This window comes from Falco peregrinus, chromosome 2, assembly GCF_023634155.1.
Source record: "Falco peregrinus isolate bFalPer1 chromosome 2, bFalPer1.pri, whole genome shotgun sequence".
NCBI lineage: Eukaryota > Metazoa > Chordata > Aves > Falconiformes > Falconidae > Falco > Falco peregrinus.
Window position 1 is genome coordinate 119,993,648 of NC_073722.1, and position 17,779 is coordinate 120,011,426.

At 59.0% G+C, this 17,779-nt stretch overlaps 1 protein-coding gene across 7 annotated transcripts; it reads right to left on the bottom strand.

Moving 5' to 3' along the window:
* Window positions 1-875: 875 nt before the first annotated feature.
* Window positions 876-17,761, bottom strand: RAB37 (RAB37, member RAS oncogene family). Of its 7 annotated transcripts, XM_055797298.1 has the most exons (10): window positions 17,567-17,761; window positions 11,644-11,754; window positions 6,627-6,737; window positions 4,581-4,622; window positions 4,378-4,444; window positions 4,240-4,292; window positions 3,741-3,806; window positions 2,895-2,951; window positions 2,542-2,618; window positions 876-2,428 (listed from the first exon to the last, which is right to left on the bottom strand). In XM_055797298.1, the coding sequence occupies exons 1-10, from the start codon at window positions 17,624-17,626 to the stop codon at window positions 2,323-2,325; spliced, it is 750 nt and encodes a 249-aa protein (XP_055653273.1). In that variant the 5' UTR covers window positions 17,627-17,761; the 3' UTR covers window positions 876-2,322. The 7 variants fall into 7 exon arrangements, with proteins under 7 accessions (XP_055653273.1, XP_055653267.1, XP_055653268.1 ...); XM_055797292.1 differs by lacking the exon at window positions 6,627-6,737 and having other exon boundaries at window positions 4,378-4,447; XM_055797293.1 differs by lacking the exon at window positions 6,627-6,737 and having other exon boundaries at window positions 17,567-17,758.
* Window positions 17,762-17,779: the final 18 nt, after the last annotated feature.

Below are 17,779 nucleotides of genomic sequence, written 5' to 3' on the forward strand. Positions count from 1 at the left end.
CCGCAGCCACTCAGCCCTGAGAAAGGCAGCAGAGAGGAATCCCACGGCAGCCGGCGGCAGATGCCTGTGGAGAGGAAAACCAGGGCAAGTGTGTCACGGTATGGCCCCAAGGACAGGGGGGTTCATCGCCTGTGGCCTCTATGTGGCACAGCCCCCCCCTTGGCAAGGGGGTTGTGAGCAGTGCAGCCCCACAAGTGTGCGTGTTTGCCGGGGAGACAGAGGGGGACATATTTTGGGAACACTGCCCTAAGTCAGGAAACAAAACCCAGCTCCAAGAAGGCTGGTGTGAGCACAGGACCGCGATAAGGAAGAAAAGCAGCAGCAAAGGAAACAGCCAGCGCTGCTTTGGGTCCGGCAGCACCCGCGGGGTGCCAAGGCACTGGCAGCACCGTTGCACCGCAGCTGCATCCTCCTGCCAGGGCCTTTTGCAGCTCGGCGTGACGTTAAGGGAGCTCAGGCTGGAGGGGGGAAAGCAGAAAAGAGCCAGCGTCTGTTTGTGTTGAAGCCATCCAGCATTTTTTGCAGACATCAGCCAAGTGGCAGCAGCAATGCCATTGGTGGGAAGACAGAGTTATTTGGGGAATGCTGGACTCCGCACCATGAGAACAGCAGGGGAGGAGGTTGGTTTTAATTTAACAGGCCATGTTTACTCTTCCCCTCTCACCTTTGGACTGTCTGAAATGTGCAAGGAAAGCCTCAACGGGGAGGAAGGGGCTTGCGGGTGCTTCCCCCTCCCTATGGCTGCTCCCAGGGCCCCCTTGGCCCCACTGCTCTGCAGAGCCTGGATGCAGCAGCCTCCCACGTTGCAGACCCGGGGCAGGGATTTCTCACGCAATAATAATAAAATAATAAAAAAACCAGGCAGATGAAAAGCCTTGAAAATACACAGCTTTAATCTATAAACTTGCAAAGAGAGACCTGGGAGCAGAGCAGAGGTGAAGGCAGCACCAAGGCAGGTGGGAGGTGAAGGCAGCCAGGGAAGGTGCTAGGAGGGATGGATGTGCCGGACTGTCCCCAATTCCTACATGCAGCAGTGCCATCCCCTTCACAGCTCCCCTTCACATGAGCTCTTCAGCTACATAACCAAATATTCACCCGTCACTGCCCCAGATAGTGCCGGCAGTGTGCTGGCAGGGTCAGGCTGAGCACTGGGGATGTGCAGCAATGCACAAGGCTTGCACCCCGCCAGTGCCCAATGTAGCAGCGTTTGCTGGCTGAAGCATCTCAGGCATCTGCTTTCCAGAGAGTGGGTTTCAGCTGCTATTTGCCAGCAGCAGGAAGAAACAGTTGTATTACATGTGCAGCAACGGCAGAGAAACCCAGCCTGCCCTGGGAGCCGGCAGGCAACAGCAGCCCCAGGCCACTGCAGACACCTCCACCCCACCAGCTCCAGCCTGCGTGAGGCCAGAGATGGTTTTGTCTGGAGGGATTGAAAAGAAAAAGGATTTTCTCTTTTTTTTTTTTATTTTTTTTTAAAGTCTCTAATTCCTGTGGCAACAAGAAGGGGGGAAATAAATGTTTTTCCAGATTGCCATGTGTACTAGAAGTGCCCCAAGTGTCGCTTGGGTGCTCCCAGGATAGTTTTATTTCTCATGCCAGCTGTGTGGGCAGGCAACAGGCTTGGCTAGATGCTTCCCCATCCCAGCCCTTCCTTCGGCAGAACCGGGACACAACCAGGGTATCACTGCCCTCGTGGCAGCAGGAGGATAAAAGCCGACGGCAGCAACTGCAGCAGTGAGGAGCCTCAGCCAAGTGTGGGCATTGGCTGCACCCAGGTGTGGGGCAGCCTGGGGGGCAGAGCCAAGGCTCCCTGGAGGGAAGCAATAGCCCAGCAGCATCAGGGACACAGGGGCTGGATCAGACCCTTCCAGCCAGATGGGAGCAGCGCTGGGAGCAGGGATGGCTGCAGGGGAGGGGACGGCCAGGGGCTGCACAGGTACTCATCCATGGTGCACACACAGCCCCTGCAGTGGCTCCAAGGGGCTCTCAGCCAGGTGTGGGGCTGTATCCTGCATCCTGCTTGGGTGATGGGGGCAGCACTGTGGCTTACTGGCCAGGCTGGCAGTCATCACACTGCAGTTGTTGTCCCAGTGGCACACAGTAAGCTCTAGGCATTGCCCCACAGAGCAGCAGGATCTGGCCCCTGGTCCTTGGTGCTGGAACGATGGCTCTCCTTGTGCACTCTCTGCTCTGTCATATTGTCCCATCCATGCTTGGCTTGTCAGAACCTGATTCCCTCAGGTGCTTGAGGGTAGGATTGGGCCCCTGCTCTGCCTCCTGCCTGCCTGCACCCCCAGGGCTGCCAGCTCCTCCTGGTCGCTCTCAGGCAAAGGCACAGCAGCCGGATTTCTTCTTCTGTGACTCGATGTAGTCATGGATCTGGAAGCGGGGCTCGTCTGGTGGCTGCATCGCGCGCTGCTTCAGCTCCCTGGGGTGGTGGGGCCATGTTACCTCCACCTGCCCCCTCGAGTGCTGGTGCAGGAGGCAGTGGGGCTGCAGGGGACACCTCCCTTGCCAGGTCCCCTGGCCCCAGGTACTCACTTGGCAATGGCCAGGAAGGCCAGCTCCACGTTCATGCCTGTCTTGGCACTTGTCTCCATGAAAGGCACCCCGTACTCCTGCAAAGGCAGCATGGCCCCATCAGCAGCCAGCCCTGAAATTCCCTCCTGCCCCTCCAAATCATCCCTGTCACCTGGCTGAGGTTTGGGGACAAGGTGCCCTCCCCTCCCTGCCTTGCCCTAGGTTTTGTGTGCAAGTGGCTGCCACGCTGCCCGTGCTAGAGCCAGGCAGGTCTGGGCACCCATCAGAGGGGCTGGCACAGCTGCATGGGGACCCTGAGTGAGGTACAGTTTTCAGGGGGGGCTGCAGTTGCGTTAGACCACAGCACAGCTCACCCTGGCCAGCGATGCTCCATCCTCTGTCCTCACAGCCCTCTCGCTGCTCACATCAGCCTGCCAAGAGAAGCAAAGTATCACCACATACCAGGGCCAGCTGGCACCCTGGGGGCATCTGGCAAGCAAGCATCGTGGGGTGGGCAGGGGGCTGCCAGGAACTGGGGGCATCAGGGACCTGGGAACATCTAGTGCCCAGAAGAGAATCCAGGACCTGTTGAGCATCTGGGACCAGAGGGCATCAGGGATGTGAGAAGGGCATCCAGGACCTGGGGACACTGGGGATCTGAGGCAGCATCAAGTACCTGGAGCCATGCAGGATTCAGGGAGGCTTCTCATACCCTGTTGGGTGTCAAGTACCCAGCATCATCCAGGACACATCCAGTCCCAGGGGAAAATGCGGCACCCAGTCAGGCACTGGGCAGCCGGCAGCGTCTGGGACCCTTGAAGAGAACCTAGGACCTGGTTGGGCACCTGAAACTTGGGGCTACCTGGGATCTGGCCGTATATCTAGGACCTGGGTGGGCATCCCATACCCAGCAGCTTCCCGCACCGGGAGCATCCCATACCGAGAGCCTCAGCCTTGTGCTGCCCCCCACTGGCTGCCGGGGACACTGCCCGCCCCCCCCCCCCCCCCCGCGCCGCCCCGATCCCCCAAACGTCTGGTGTCACCTCAGGGTCTAACTGAGCTCAGAAAGCAGCAGAGCCTGGCAGAGGGTGCAGGCAGGGTGCACCCAGCCAGCAGGCAGAGCACCCACCGAGCCCCATCCCTCCACAGCTACAGGGCCAGCACGGCACAGCACAGCACGGCACGGCATGGCATGGGGTGAAGGGGGACCTTGTACACACCTTATTGCCCAGCAGCATGATGACCACATCCTTCTGGGCGTACTCGTGGATCTCCGTCAGCCAGGCCTGCAGGGCATCATCAGGGTGAGCAGTACCCCCATCCCTCCCCTCTCAGCCCTCACAGCCCCCACCACAAGGACTGGAAAAACAACTTTTTTTGGGGATGGGAACCATTCCAGCATCACAGCCGCCAAACAGTCCTGAAAACGCCCCGTCTCCTGGCTGCAGCCCAAGCCTGCATGTAGTTCATGTCCATCCCAAACCGCGTGTTCTCCCTCCAGCCATTTACCATGTCCCTAAACAAAACTCACCCAGCCATGCAGCACCCAGCCTGGCGCCCCAGGGACAAGCTCCCAGCTGGCCAGGTCTGGACGAAACATCCAGCACTTATGTGTAAAACAGGCTTCAAACTGCCCCAACCACCCACCAAGCCAAGCAGGGCACGCATGACCCAGATCCCTGGGGAGAAACACACTCCTGATCCACAGAGGGGACTCACGCGGATGTTGTCGAAGGACATCTTGCTGGTGATGTCGTAAAGCAGCAGCAGGGCTGGAAGGGAAGAGGCAGAGGCATTGTCCCCTGCAGGGATGTGCTCCAGCCAGTCTCCCCCATCCCTGCTGGAACCCAAACCCACCTTGGGCATCCCTGTAGTAGGCGTGGGTGACACTGCGGAAACGCTCCTGTCCTGCCGTGTCCCATATCTGCTGGGAAGCAGCCCCAGTGAGTTTGGGGAGGGGAACCCCCCCCAGCTGGGGATGCCTTGTGGCTCCTGGCCCAGCTGGACCACCGGGTTCCAGCAATCTGGCTGGGAATTGCTCATTTCCTCCTAAAACTCACCTGCAGTTTCACCTTCACACCATCCACCGCCACCACTTTGTTCTGCAGAAGAGAAGGAGAGCATGTCCATCAGCCCAAAGGTGGGTGCCAGCTAGCCCTGGTGTGCCCGGCCCCCTCAGCTGCTCTCCCCTGGCAGGTGGGATGAGGCCAGGCTGCCCATGGGGCTGGACATTGAAACCTCATTGCTACAAACCCTGGTCCTGCTGGGGGTTGTGATGCTGCGTGATGGCTACAGGGACATCCCGGAGCAGCATCCCCTCATGCCAGGGTGAAAAAGAACCGAATCAAGCCCTGATGGAGACAGGACAGCAAGATCCCAGCCTGCTTTGGATCTGGTGCCTCACTCATCTCTTCCAGCCAGCACCCTTGTCCAGTAGCTCCTGAGTTCCCTAAGGAGCTGGGTAACGAGGCAGGCTGGCCTGCAAAATGCAGGGATGCTGACCCCGGGCTTGCAGCAGCCCCTGACACATGGCCAGGGGAAGTTCAGCAGAGCTGGGGAAGTGGGGAGGTCTTGCCTGAACTACGAGCAAATATGCATTTCTCAATAACATCTTGCTGTGCTTTTATAATGTTTGCCCACCATAAAGCCCTGACCCCTCTCCCAGGATTCCTCCACTCCACGTGCTGAAGGAACCACGGCTGCACTAAAATTTGAGCTGTTTGCAGCAATCTGAAGCCTTTGGATGCCACAGGCTGCCTTGGTGACACTCAGGCTTCCTTGCTGATGAGAGCTTTGTTTGGCCCTTAAATGTGGTTGCAAAGACTGAGCTGGGAGGTTGCAGGTAGCACATAGCTTTATCTAGCACGGCAGGAAGACATCTCCTGGGTTAGGGTGGTTTGCAGGCAGGCAGCCAGGCTGGGTCCAGGGAAGGGAAAAGGCATTTGCAAGTGAGCAGAGAAGGCAATTACTGGGGTTTAAACAATCGCTGTACCCAACTTGGAAGCACAGGAACTTCTCTCCAGGGGCCAGAAGAAAGAAAAGCAGGAGTTACTGATGTGCTATTTTAAGACTTTTTAAAGAATTGTACTTGGAGGGATGAGTCTGGAAAGAGAAGACCCCTATAAATAATTTAGTTGCCTGGAATTGTTTGAAATGGAAATTCGGCCAATGTGGAGATGACAAAATTTAAGAAAACAGGCTGAATAGAATGAAAACACACCCTAGGAGACTCTGGAAGTTACCTACGAGCAGCAAGCCGTGAGCTGCTGGAGGGGGAGGCTTATACAAGGCAGAGAGGGTACCTACAAGCTGGCAACACCCCTGGGCATGCTGTGGGACACAGAAGATTTTCCTTCTTCCATCACTTCGTTGGAAGAACAGGCCACAAGACCCTTCCAAAGCAAACCTGCAGCCCTCGCCCCTAAACTCTGCTCACCAACGCCCCAGTTCCCCCCTGCAAGCCAAGAGCAGCAAAGGCAGCAGAAAACTGAAGCAGCTGCAGCTGTGGAGGCAGCGGAAGCGCTGACCGCACTTGGCACGTGTCGGCAGCGGTGGCAGAGCCCTGTCCGGGGACACCCCCGTGACTTCCAGCCTGAAGAAATGCCCCTTTTCCCTGTGCTGCAAACAGCTCTGCCTACCCGTGCATCCCCAGAGAAACCCCGCAGCTGAAATTTGGTGAATAAAGAGCAGCAGGAAGGTTTAAGCAGGATCCAGTGACCTTAACACCTCCACAGCAGCCAATTTCAGCCCTTTCAAGGCACAAAAATTACAGCAACCAGCATTTGTGCCTGCCAGCCATTGGCCTCAGCCTGGCGGTGCAGTGTGCCAGCCACCCACCACATACCTCCAACCTACGCACCTGGCCGGAGTGGGCTAAACCAAGACTGTTTGCTGATTTAAAGGCAAGAGGTGATGCTTCCAGCAGATTTTTCCATCTGTTATCACTCTCCCAGGGAGAGGTAGAACGGTTTCAGCAAGCGCCTGTTGCTGATTGGGAGATTTGGGGTGCAGAGGCTGGAAACCCCCCGTTCCCCCTTCTCAGCACCCTGTCCTGGCTGAGGTGTGGGTAGGGGGAGGTGAGGGGCCAGCAACCATGGTGGTCTCACCCGGAAATCTATGCCCACGGTGGCTATGAACGTCCCGGAGAGAAAGGCCCCATCTTTGAACTGAAGTAGGAAGCAGGTTTTCCCCACGCCTGAGTCTCCAAGTAACATCACCTGCAAGATGGGCGCAGGGAGAGTGTCAGCAGGATGGGGAGGGGGCAGCGTCCCTGGGTGGTGCTGAGAACACCCCCCCATTCCCTTGTGTCCCTCCGTTTCTTTCCCCAGTGATGATCCTGCCAGGTCCAGGGAGCCCTGTGAGAGCTGGGAGTGGGATGGGACCCCTGAGGGTGCAGCTAGGCGATGCCCCAGGGCAATGGAGCAGCCCCCAGCCCCCAAAGAGGGGGAGAACGGAAGAGGAGAGCTGGTGCGAAGATAAGTACCACAGCAAGAAGAGAAGTCTCCTGGCCAGCCCCTGGCTGCCTCCCAGCCCAGGAGGCTCCTGGAGAACCAACCACAGCTCCCAGACATGCAGAGCCACCTCGGCCCATGCTTTGCCCCGGTGCTGGGTGCACTCAGCCCAAGGGCTGATGCATGGCTCGGGCAAACCCCGCTGTGTCCGGGATTCTCATCCTATCAGTGCCCAGGGCTCTGCCTGCTGCAGACACCAAAGCAAACACGGTGCCTTTTCCCCTCCTGCTAAGCAAACAGGCTCAGCCAGGGCTCCCCGGCCGCTCTGACACCACCAGACCCAGGCAGGCAGCAGCCAGGACTGATGCTGGTCTCCACAAGCGCAGCTTTACTAGACACCCTGGCGCTGTGCTCCCCTTCCTGCTTGGCCCAGCAATCATTAACCTGATGCTGACTGCATCTATCCCCTGCCTAAAAATGGAAACAAGCGAGCAGGACTCCAGCGAGAAGGTCCACCCCTGCAAACCCACCCTGTGGGGCTGCTGGAGCCTGCAAAGCAAACCCACATGTTCCCACTGTCCCCGGGCCAGGCGAATGCAGTGGGCCACAGCCACCCTCTGCAGGGGTGGCATGGCAGATGCTCTGTGGGCCAGCCCAGCCAGAGCTGGGGGCTGGAAGTGCTCTGCCTCCTGCCAATTCACCTTGCTGGTCAAATCCTTCCCCAGGACACCCCCAACCCAGCTGAGGCTGGAGGGCAGCTGGGAACACCACTGAATTCTGCCTCCACCTCCCTTTGAATCAAGCTGGCAACTTATTTCCTCCCTCCAAGACAAAAATTGCCCTCCACTGAAAGGAGTCAGAGCAGAGAGGATAAAGGCAAAGGAATAAAAGCAGTTTAGGGAAGGCAGCATCGCACAGGATGGCTTTGGGAGCCAGCTCAGGGAGGCAGGGGGAGGTCTGGGGGCTGGCACCCTCTGTGCTGGGCTCAGCCTGAGGCTGCTTATTAAAATTTTTGGATAAAAGGTTCATCGGTGCTGTGCCTTCCCTGTGCAGCTGGGAAGGGGAGGGTGGTTCCCCAGGGCGACTTTGAGCTGGGCTGGGGAAGAGGGGGGTTTTCTGGGAGGAGGGCTCCCACCCTGATGCCTGGCAGGGGCACAGGGGCACTGGCAGTGTGGGGGGCTGCGCGGTGGGTGTAGGGCTGGCTGGGCACAGGGGCACTGGCAGTGTGGGGGGCTGCAGGGTGGGTGTAGGGCTGGCTGGGCACAGGGGCACTGGCAGTGTGGGGGGCTGCACGGTGGGTGTAGGGCTGGCTGGGCACAGGGGCACTGGCAGTGTGGGGGGCTGCAGGGTGGGTGTAGGGCTGGCTGGGCACAGGGGCACTGGCAGTGTGGGGGGCTGCAGGGTGGGTGTGGGGCTGGCTGGGCACAGGGGCACTGGCAGTGTGGGGGGCTGCAGGGTGGGTGTAGGGCTGGCTGGGCACAGGGGCACTGGCAGTGTGGGGGGCTGCGCGGTGGGTGTAGGGCTGGCTGGGCACAGGGGCACTGGCAGTGTGGGGGGCTGCAGGGTGGGTGTAGGGCTGGCTGGGCACAGGGGCACTGGCAGTGTGGGGGGCTGCGCGGTGGGTGTAGGGCTGGCTGGGCACAGGGGCACTGGCAGTGTGGGGGGCTGCAGGGTGGGTGTGGGGCTGGCTGGGCACAGGGGCACTGGCAGTGTGGGGGGCTGCAGGGTGGGTGTGGGGCTGGCTCGCCTCCTGAGCACACATGCTGGCCCCCCCACCCCTGTGCCCTTGGGATGCCGCGATGGGCTGGATGGGGTCCTGCTTCCCCCGCCCTGTAGCATGGGGGGCGCCGCTGCTCGGGCTGGCAGGGCCCCCCTTGCCCGGAGGAGGGAAGGACGGGCTTTCAGAGGGCAGAGCTCGCCCGTGCCCCTCCAAAGGAGTCCTGCTGCCCACCAAGCCGAGAGTCCCAAAAGCACCGTTCCTGCAGATGGGCACCCCACCGCCCCCCAGGGCAAAGACCCGCCCCCCGGGTAGGGACCCCTGTCTCCACCTCCCGGGCAGTGATCCCCATCTGCTAGATCTGGGACCCCCCGGGCGGGGGCGGGGGCGGGCAGGGCTGGGGGGGTGCTTAGCTGGGGCCGCCGCCTCCTTCTCCTTCCCCTTCCCCTTCCCCGGCCCGCAGCCGCTTCCTGCGCGCGATCGCGGCAGCGGAGGAAGCGGTTGGTCCCCGGGACCCCCCCGGGACCCCGCTGGGTCGGGGGGCGAGCTCCAACCTCCACCCCGGGCAGGGCTTGGGGGCTGCATCCTTGCTTCCCCCGCCGCACCCCGCGCCGCCTCTCACCTTGCCGGCCAGCTCGTAGTCCCGGGGCAGCGCCGGGGGGTCCCCGTTTCCCACCGGGGGGTCCTCGTTTCCCACCGGGGCGTCCCCGGTCCCCGCCGGGGGGGTCCCGGTCCCCGCCGCCCCGCCGGGGCCGCTCATGGTGCGATCGAGCGGAACCTCGGCGGCCCCACCCGGCCCGCCTTCCTCCTCCTCTTCCTCCTCCTCCCCGGTCAATGCCACCCCCGAGGCTGTGCCCCGGCCGCCTCCCTGCCCAGTCCGGCCACGGAGTGAGGAAGAGGAGGCTCAACGCTGGAAACCTGCCCCCCACCCCGAGGACCGCGGGGTGCCTGGGTTTGCCGGGCTCCGACAGCACCGGAGGGCAGGGAGAGCCCCAGCGTGTCCCTCGGGCACATGGAGGGGAGAGGAAGAACCGTTCATCCCACAAGTGAACAGCCCCCCAGTCCTCCGCAGAGTGTGAGGATGGAGACCCCAGTGCTACCAAATCACCCCTGCCACTCCGGGACAGTAGCCCCTGCTCCCACCCCACCAGCCCACCCAAGGGTGGGAGGTTTGTCCTGTCTGCTGCAGCCTCGATGGCTGCTGAGCTGGGCCCCGGGCCCTGGGTTACCACCAAGGTTCCGTGAAGCCAGGAGGAAGCCAGAAGCAGCAGCTGGTAGCCAGAAGCCACGCTGCCATGAGCCCGTTCAGCAGCACCGCATCTCTGCCGGGATGGTTGCTGGGGCTGCCGCTCTCCCTGGCTGCTTACAGCCCCCAGAATCATACATACATACATACATACATACATACATACATACATGGGCCCAGATCATGGTGTGCTTCGTTTGGAAACAGCCCAAGCACGGCAATGCAGGAGAAGTCCCAGGAGAGAGCCAGGGATGTTGTGTCACCCAAAACCTCACTCCACGAACCCCTATCCCCAAGTCCATGCACTACAGCTACCCAGGGTCTTCAGGCTTACAGGCACTGCTCCACGGAGAGGAACCTTCAGCCCACTCTGATCTATTTTTCCAGGGACCCCCAGCCCATCTCCCCCATGCCAGGACTAATCTCAGTGCAAACCCCCAGCCCCACTCACGCCGCTGGGATTCAGGCGCGTGGGGATCCCATGCAGAGCCGTGCCCCTCACCGCTCTCCAGGCGAAGGCCACGCACAGCTGCAGGAGGTCTGATGGCAGAGATGCCCACTGCGATGGCACCCACCTCCGCACCTTCCCTGGCTGCCAGCTCCTGCTCCAGACCAGCCTTACTCTGCCCCTCGGGAAAGGGAACCTGTATTTCCAGTCCTGTAACTGTGCTCAGACCCAGCCAGGGGATTTATAGTTTATATACGCTCTTTGGCCAGGAAAGTGCCGCAACTGAAGGCTGGAGGCACTTGGAGCTCCTGGAAAGGGCTGAGTTGCCCTGCAGCTTGCTGGAGCCAGGGGGGGGGCTGGAAGGGTATGGCAAACTGTGCTGGTGCTCACAGAGTTGCCTAGGCAGGAAAAACGCCTGGCTGAGCATCACCTCCCCACGCTGTCCTTTGCTGCAGGGGAAACGGAGCCAGCAAAGGTGGACAGCATGGCTGAGCATCCTCTGCCTGCTGGCATTGCCCACAGCGGCACCCTCAGCTGCCAGCCCCTGGGCTGCTTGGCCTCAGATCCCCTGTGCTGGTACCACATGTTTCCCTGCTTCCTTGGCCTGGACTAGAGAGAAAATCCCCATAGGTAACAGGCTCCTCGTGGGCAATAACCATCCCATGGGTACCAGCCTCTTGCTGAGACCCAGCCTTGCTGCGGATGCTGGAGGGATGCCAGTCTGGCTGTGCAGTGAAGTCTCAAGTGCTGTCTCTGTCCCGGGCTCCTTCAGGAGAGGGGACACATACATCAGAGCTGCTTGCTGGCCCTGCAGCAGCTCCACAAATAGCACTGGATGGTGGCCGAGTGCTCTTCCCAGGAGCTGCGGCCAGCTGCCTGACTTTTCCCAAGGGCCCCAGGCTGCAGAGGCAGGACACAGGCTGGCTTCTTGCCGGGAGAGCAGGGCTGCTCCAAAGGCAGCTTTCCTGGTGTGATGCAAAAGGCTGCACTCAGGCACAGGCCCACCAAGGGTTTTGAGACGTGGGGCCTCATCCATCCTCCATCCCTCCCAGCAGCCTGAAGTGCACCTGCTCCCAGCTTGCCAGCAGGCACGCAGCCAGACCGGGCCCCTCATCCAGCAGCACCGAAGCAAATTCTCTCAATTCTTTGTGCTTAGCACCACCAGATTCATAGAACCATAGATTATGAGTACCCAAATAAAACTGTTCCCCCAAGGGTGAGCAAGGTTGCACAGCCCAAGGAAGAGGGACTAAGTTCTTACCGTAAACCCAATGCCCACAGTGGCGGAGAAGGAGCCAGGAATGAACTTGCCCTGGTCAAACTGGACCAGCAGAGATGTCTTCCCCACACCGCTGTCTCCGACCAGGATTGTCTGCAAGAACCAGGCAAAGAGGCATTGGTGCATGACAGCAGGCAATGCAATACCAGAGCCTGCAGGCACAGGTGTACAGCTGGGAGCCGGGTGTTTGGGGAGAGGTTGCTTGGGGGGATGCGGCAACAAACACAGCATGATTGGGAGGGACTAGTCCAGCCCCAGATCATGGTGGAGACATGGGCCCTGTGTGAGCCCCATGGCAGTCCCCCCTGCACAGACTTGCTCAGCAGCAGGTTGTCCCCATGGGCTGCTGGATGCCAGTGCCATGGCCAGATGGCTCATCCCGCTGTGCCCTGTTCTTTGCTGTCACCTTTGGTCCTGCCACCTGCCTGAGAGGGAATCTCCACCCCTCTGACCATCTCTGTAATAAATGAAATATGTCCCAGGCTGAGCTTCAGGCATGAGCCCACCGTGCCCTCTCCAAATGCAGAGAGGTGGAAGAGAAAGCAAAGTGCAGCCCATCATGCAGAGCAAGCAGGAGAGACAGCCTTGCTCTGGCTTGGGAATCAGCTTTGGCTCGCACAGCCCTGGTGGAAAACCTCTTTGGGAGGACTCTGGCAGTGCTGGATTAGGTCCAAAACCATCTAGTAAAAAGAGCATCTCCTGCCGCTGCTGCATGCAGCCACTGCCACAGCCACACAGCCTCTCCAGGGCACTGGGTTGTCTTCATGCTGCATTAATGCCATGGACCTGCAGCACTCCCCGCCAGGCAGGGCACTGGGTTTGAAGTCACAGAGCCCTCCTGCCTCTCCAGCCCTCCATGGGGAGCCCCAGGGCTCTCCCACAGGGAGCAAAGCTTGCTTGTCCCAGAGCAGAATGGACAAGGGAGCTGTGCAGGTATCAGAGCTGGGGCACTGCCATCACCTCCTGAGCAGCTCCCAGGCTGCCAGCCCATGGCCTTGGTACCCACACTGCGTCCCTGAGGAGCCCAACCTCCTTTCTGCTCCTGCCCGCGTTCCTCCAAATCCCTGACCTAAGGGAGACCAACAGTGCAAACACAAACCCCTCCCTCCCCTCTCTGCCGGTAAATGGGTTTTGTTCTCAGAGCCACCGGCACAAACATTCCCATCCTTTCAGGAAACTGAGGCACTTTCAACCTTTTTGTAGACACAGAAGTTAAAACAAACACTCTGCTAACCATCTTCTTGCTAAGAACTGGGTTTGGCTCTGACTTTCAGGACATGGGTGTTCCTGTAGCTGCACCCCTGGCAAGCACTGAGCAGTGTCCCCCCTGTCACCAGTCCCCTGCCACCTCTGAGGCTGCAGGGCTGCATTGGCAAGCTGATGAGGCTGAACCTCTTCACTCTCTGCCTTCAGTTGTGCTGCACTTTGCTGCATCTGTTGTTTCCCCCTCCTTGATTTGTGTTTAGTCTGATGCAGCTCTGCTCCATCCTGGGGCACCTCAGCCCTTTGTCCCCAGCCCAGGTGACATCACAAAGGTCACTCTACCAGCTGAGTGGGAGATGGTGGTTCAGCATCTTCCTGACAGCCAGGGGGGCCTCCATGCGTGGATGGTCCTGTCCCTCCATCACCTCCCCTGCACCAAAGGGCCCTGGGGTGAAGCCCAGGCTGGCAGCACTTCAGGCACTGCACGCTCCCCCTTATGAAGTGCAGGGCAGATGAGCATAGAGGAATGTGTTTAATCAAGTGCCTGAACAGCCCTGGAAGATCAAGGCCTGATTTCATGCTCCAGGAGGCCACAGGGGATGCAGCCACCAAGCGTGTGCCACAGTGCCTGGCACTGTGGTTCCCACCACCCCATGGACCCCGAAGGAGTGGGATGAAACCAAAAGCCAAGGAGCTTGAGGACCACAGACAAAGCAGGAACATGGACTGGCAGGAGACCAGCATCCTCCCTAGCATAAATTACCGCACCACAACCTGCCTGTGGCCTGCTAATGCCAATACGCTTCAGTGAAGTGCTTACTTCCGTGAATCAGTGTTTTCCCTCAGAAAAAAACATCCCAAACCCCAAACACCTCCTGGGAAAAGCCTGACCTGCTGAGTGGAGCTGTTGGCAGGAGGGAGCCCTGCACCTCTGCCAGACACAGACCTGTGTGCTGACAGGCAAGCAACCTGCGGCCAGATCCACAGCTGGATATTTCTCCCTCCTCCCTCCCTAACTAGACATGAGGCTGCTTTTGGGTCACTCGTACATTCAAAGCAGCCTCATGGGCTGGGAACCTGGATGGGATATTGGGAGGCAGAAATCTCTGGGTGAAGCCCTTGTACATGGGCCAGAGGAGCTCCATCACCTCTTTCCCTGCAGGGAATTTCTCTGCCCTCGGTTTTGCCCTGTGGTCCAGACACGTTCCCATTGCAGAGAGTAGGATCTGCCCTGGAGCAGTCCCATAGGAAAATACCCCAGGAGTTCATTACCATCGGGTTCCTGCAGCCCAGCACTGCATTTTTTTGGTGTGCTGGGAGATGCAACGCTGTACCCTGCAGTGCTGTCTTCAGGAGCAGTTAATGCAGAGAACAGCATTAATTATAGAGGGAGGAGAACTGGCTGGAGTGAGCACCAGAAATCCTCCAGAGCCCAGGATTTACAGCGAACATGTATAAAAGGCAGACTCCCCTATCAATAATTTAATTGGGATTTATAATAGAGACAACTCATGAATTGCTTCATGACTTAATAATAATAATAGTAAAAGCTGGCCTGAATCAGCCAAGACACTTTCCTAATGACTTTAGGAAAAGCACATGGGCTCTGTGGAAACCACTGTGGCCTTCCTGGCTACCAAATAAACATAAATGAAGCATAAACCCTGCACTGTGGAGTGGGTGTGACTAGCCAGCTGTCACAGTTTATCCAGTTTTGGGTATCTGTGTGTGTGTGTGCACCTGTAAAACTTCAGTAAAAAGTTGCAAGATTCCTTCTGGTGCTGCAGCTCCTCTCTGCATGGTGGTGTGAGGACAGAATGGTGCTTTGCCAGGGTGCATGCACAGATGGGCTGGCCAAGGGACCGAGGGAAACCTGCCCAAGACCTGGAAAACCACTTGGTGAGAGTCCCAAAGCACCACTCTTGAGCTCCAGCACAACCACACTAATTTTTGTTTCCAGCTAAAGGAAATTATTTCCATTGGGTGGGCAGAGGTAACCTCATTTTACCAACCTCTCCACAGCTCGCCTGCTCCACAGCCCCCATGGAAAAACAGGCACAGTTTGCAACACACTCCCAGGCAGACCTGTCTGCCAGCTCTGCCTAGGGAAAGAACAAATATCCTTCCCCACACCTCAGATTGGTAGTTTTGGGGCTAATTTAGACCTAGACAAATCACCTCCCTTCAAAATCACTGCTGGCTCAGCATGGGCTGCAGGGACAAGGCAAAGCAATGGAGTGGTGAGGGCAAACTCACTCCGATCTCCCTTACCTGTGCTGGCAGCCAGCATGTAAAGGAGATATTTCAGTCTAACATGCCTAGGGAGGAGAGGTTTTGCATGGCTGTCAAGGCAGTGTAGGGAGGTGATTGCTGCATTTCCAGTGCCAGCCAAGCGGGAGATCTGGGATAGTGTGTGTGGGCTGAGGTTCCAGTTCATTTCTGCTCTTTAGCACATGGCAGCTGGACCTGAGCTAAATGTAGTTGCTAAGAGCCTAACAGGGTAAAAATACAGTCCTAGGGTTTGCAGGGAGGGGTGAGGTGCCCTCCATGGGCTCTGCTGTTGCTCTCAGAGAGCTGCTGAAGCCCCAAACCCAAAGGTTTGCTCCCAGGTCAACAGGATTTATCACAACAAATTGGGGCAATTGTGTACGTGCATCTCAGCACAGCTGTCTGCAGAGCTCAGCCAGGACACACAGCACAAGGAAAGGTCTGAGAGTGAAGCTGTGGCTGTTTTTGGCCCCTTGCCACCCTGCTCTCATGGTCTCGCAGGGATGTGTTATTGTGACTTATTTTTACCTGCTTTATATACAAAACTGTGCTGCTTCTTCTCTGCTCCAGGCAGTGCTCTAAGGCAACTTGGATGTTGCTGGATGCTGCCTTGAGCTGTCCTGTGCCACAGGGACACCTCAGGGCTGTCCCCACGCTGTCCAGGTGCTGTTTAACCACGGCCAAGCCCCTTACACTGGTTTGAGCCAGCGCCTGGGACCCTCTACGAGCCCCGCTGGGCCCTTGCCCTGGCAGAAGCTCTGCTTCAGCCCTGTAGATAGGTAGCTGGCTCATATCACACAGGGGATTCCTGTTTGCAAACCCCGTGCTAACACCTTGGATCAACCACAGTCCAGGGGCTCGCTCTCCTCCCCTCCTCCCCCTAAGACTTGTTCCAGCTAAATGGATCTAAGCATCCAACAATAGGAAGAAAAATTTGGCAATGCTCCAAATCACCTGAAAGCAGAATCCATCTCCTTTTGTGCCAAGCAAAACTTTTCTGGAACAGCCCAGAACAAACCTCTGCTGTTCCCACTTCAATTTGCTCCTGGACTGTTTCCTCCCCAGGCCCAGGTTTAGCCACCAGCCAGAAATCACTTAACTTTTACCTCCAGTGTGCACATCTGAAATGTGATTCCTTGCTCAGAAACAAGACCTAGCAAGATATTTGCTGCCTCACATCCCTGGAGCAAGAGCAGGCTCATTTCTGCACGACAAGCAAGCCAGCCAGGAGCGGCAGCAAAAATACCAAGGGAAATGGCAGGGAACAGGGGACTGGGATGGTTATTTGCCTGGGCAGCTCTTCTGCCCAGAGACTCATTTCCACCAATGTCGTTCCTTAACTGCAGCAGCTTGTTGCTGGAAAAGAGAGAGTTAAAGCCTTGCAAAGAATCAAAGTTTCTTGAGTCATCCCTGGAGGCATGTCCTACGTACTCAATGTACAACAGAAATGAGAGTTGCTAGTAATTGATATTTTTCTGCTAATCAAGGGCTGGGCACATTGCCCTGAGTAGAACAGGATATAGAACAGACTGGGATTTGTGAAGAGGGCACACAGCCCCAGCCCTTTTCCCTGCCCTGTCCCTGCTTTTCCCCTGCTCCCCGGGGGTGTTTGCCCCTGCACAGTCACTGGGGATTGCAGCAAAGCAGCAGTGAGGACAGCAGGGAGGAATGTTGGGTGGATCTGGCAGAGATCAGCGTCTCCTCCACATCTCCTGGAGTTGCAGGGCTGGGACTGACTGCAGAGAGCAAAAGCCCTGCTCCAGCCAAGCCTGAGCCACACACGTCTGGTGGGGAAAGCAGCAACCCTGGTACCTCCGTGCAAGGTGGAGTTACAAAACATGCTTCCAGGGACCCGCAGAAGAGAAGGATTTTAGAGCAAGGAGAGCAGGGATGGACGTCTCTTGGGACACCGCTGTTTCACTGCAGGGAAGTGCCGGCTCCTTAGGCTGTCTCTGGCGAACAGAGCCCCGGGGTGCAGCTCCCACACACACACCTCGGAGCACGCACAGGACTGCGGGAGCAGCTGAACGCCGGCTGCGGGCTGTGCCGCGGGGCTGGCCCCTTTCCAGCGCTCCTGCCCGCTTTGCTTTCCAAACACGCCCGATCCCGCCGCCCCCCTCCCCAACACCACCTGGGGGTGGCGGAGGCCGGGGCTGAGCTCTGCGGGTTGCCCAGCCCCGGCCGCCGCGGTGTGTGGGGGAAGAGCTGCGGCCGCATCCCCCCCGCACCTCGCCAGGATTTGGGGGGGAGGGGGGGGCGGGACGGGGGATGGACCCCACCGGGGGAAGAGGAGCGAGAAGGGGGGAGGGACAGAGTTTGTCGGGGAAGTTCAAGCAGGCGCCCTGCACCGGCGGTTGCTGTCACACCGCCCCGGCATCCCCCCACCACGCCGCGCGCTTCGCAGCCCCCCCCCCCGGTTCCCCCCCCCCCCTACCTTGTGCAGCAGGGCCTCGTTGTAGCCAGCCCCCCCCGGGCCGGCGGCGCGGGCCTCCATGGCCGAGGAGCATGGGCCGGCTCCCGCCGCCGGGAGGGACCGGGCCGCTCCTGCAGCACCGCGGACAGCGCCCGCGCCGCCCTCAGCACCGCGGACAGCGCCCAGCCCCGCCCGGCCCGGTCCCGTTCGCCCCGCCCTGCCCGGTCCGGTCCC

Bases quoted from the DNA above. Each gene is read 5' to 3' on its own strand.
- RAB37 (XM_055797298.1), bottom strand. From the start codon at position 17,626: ATGGAGGCCCGCGCCGCCGGCCCGGGGGGGGCTGGCTACAACGAGGCC. The intron at 4,623-6,626 runs GTGAGACCACCA...TCTCTTCTGCAG, and splicing joins CCGTGGGCATAGATTTCCGG to AACAAAGTGGTGGCGGTGGA. The intron at 4,293-4,377 runs GTGGGTTTGGGT...CTTCCCTTCCAG, and splicing joins CTACTACAGGGATGCCCAAG to CCCTGCTGCTGCTTTACGAC.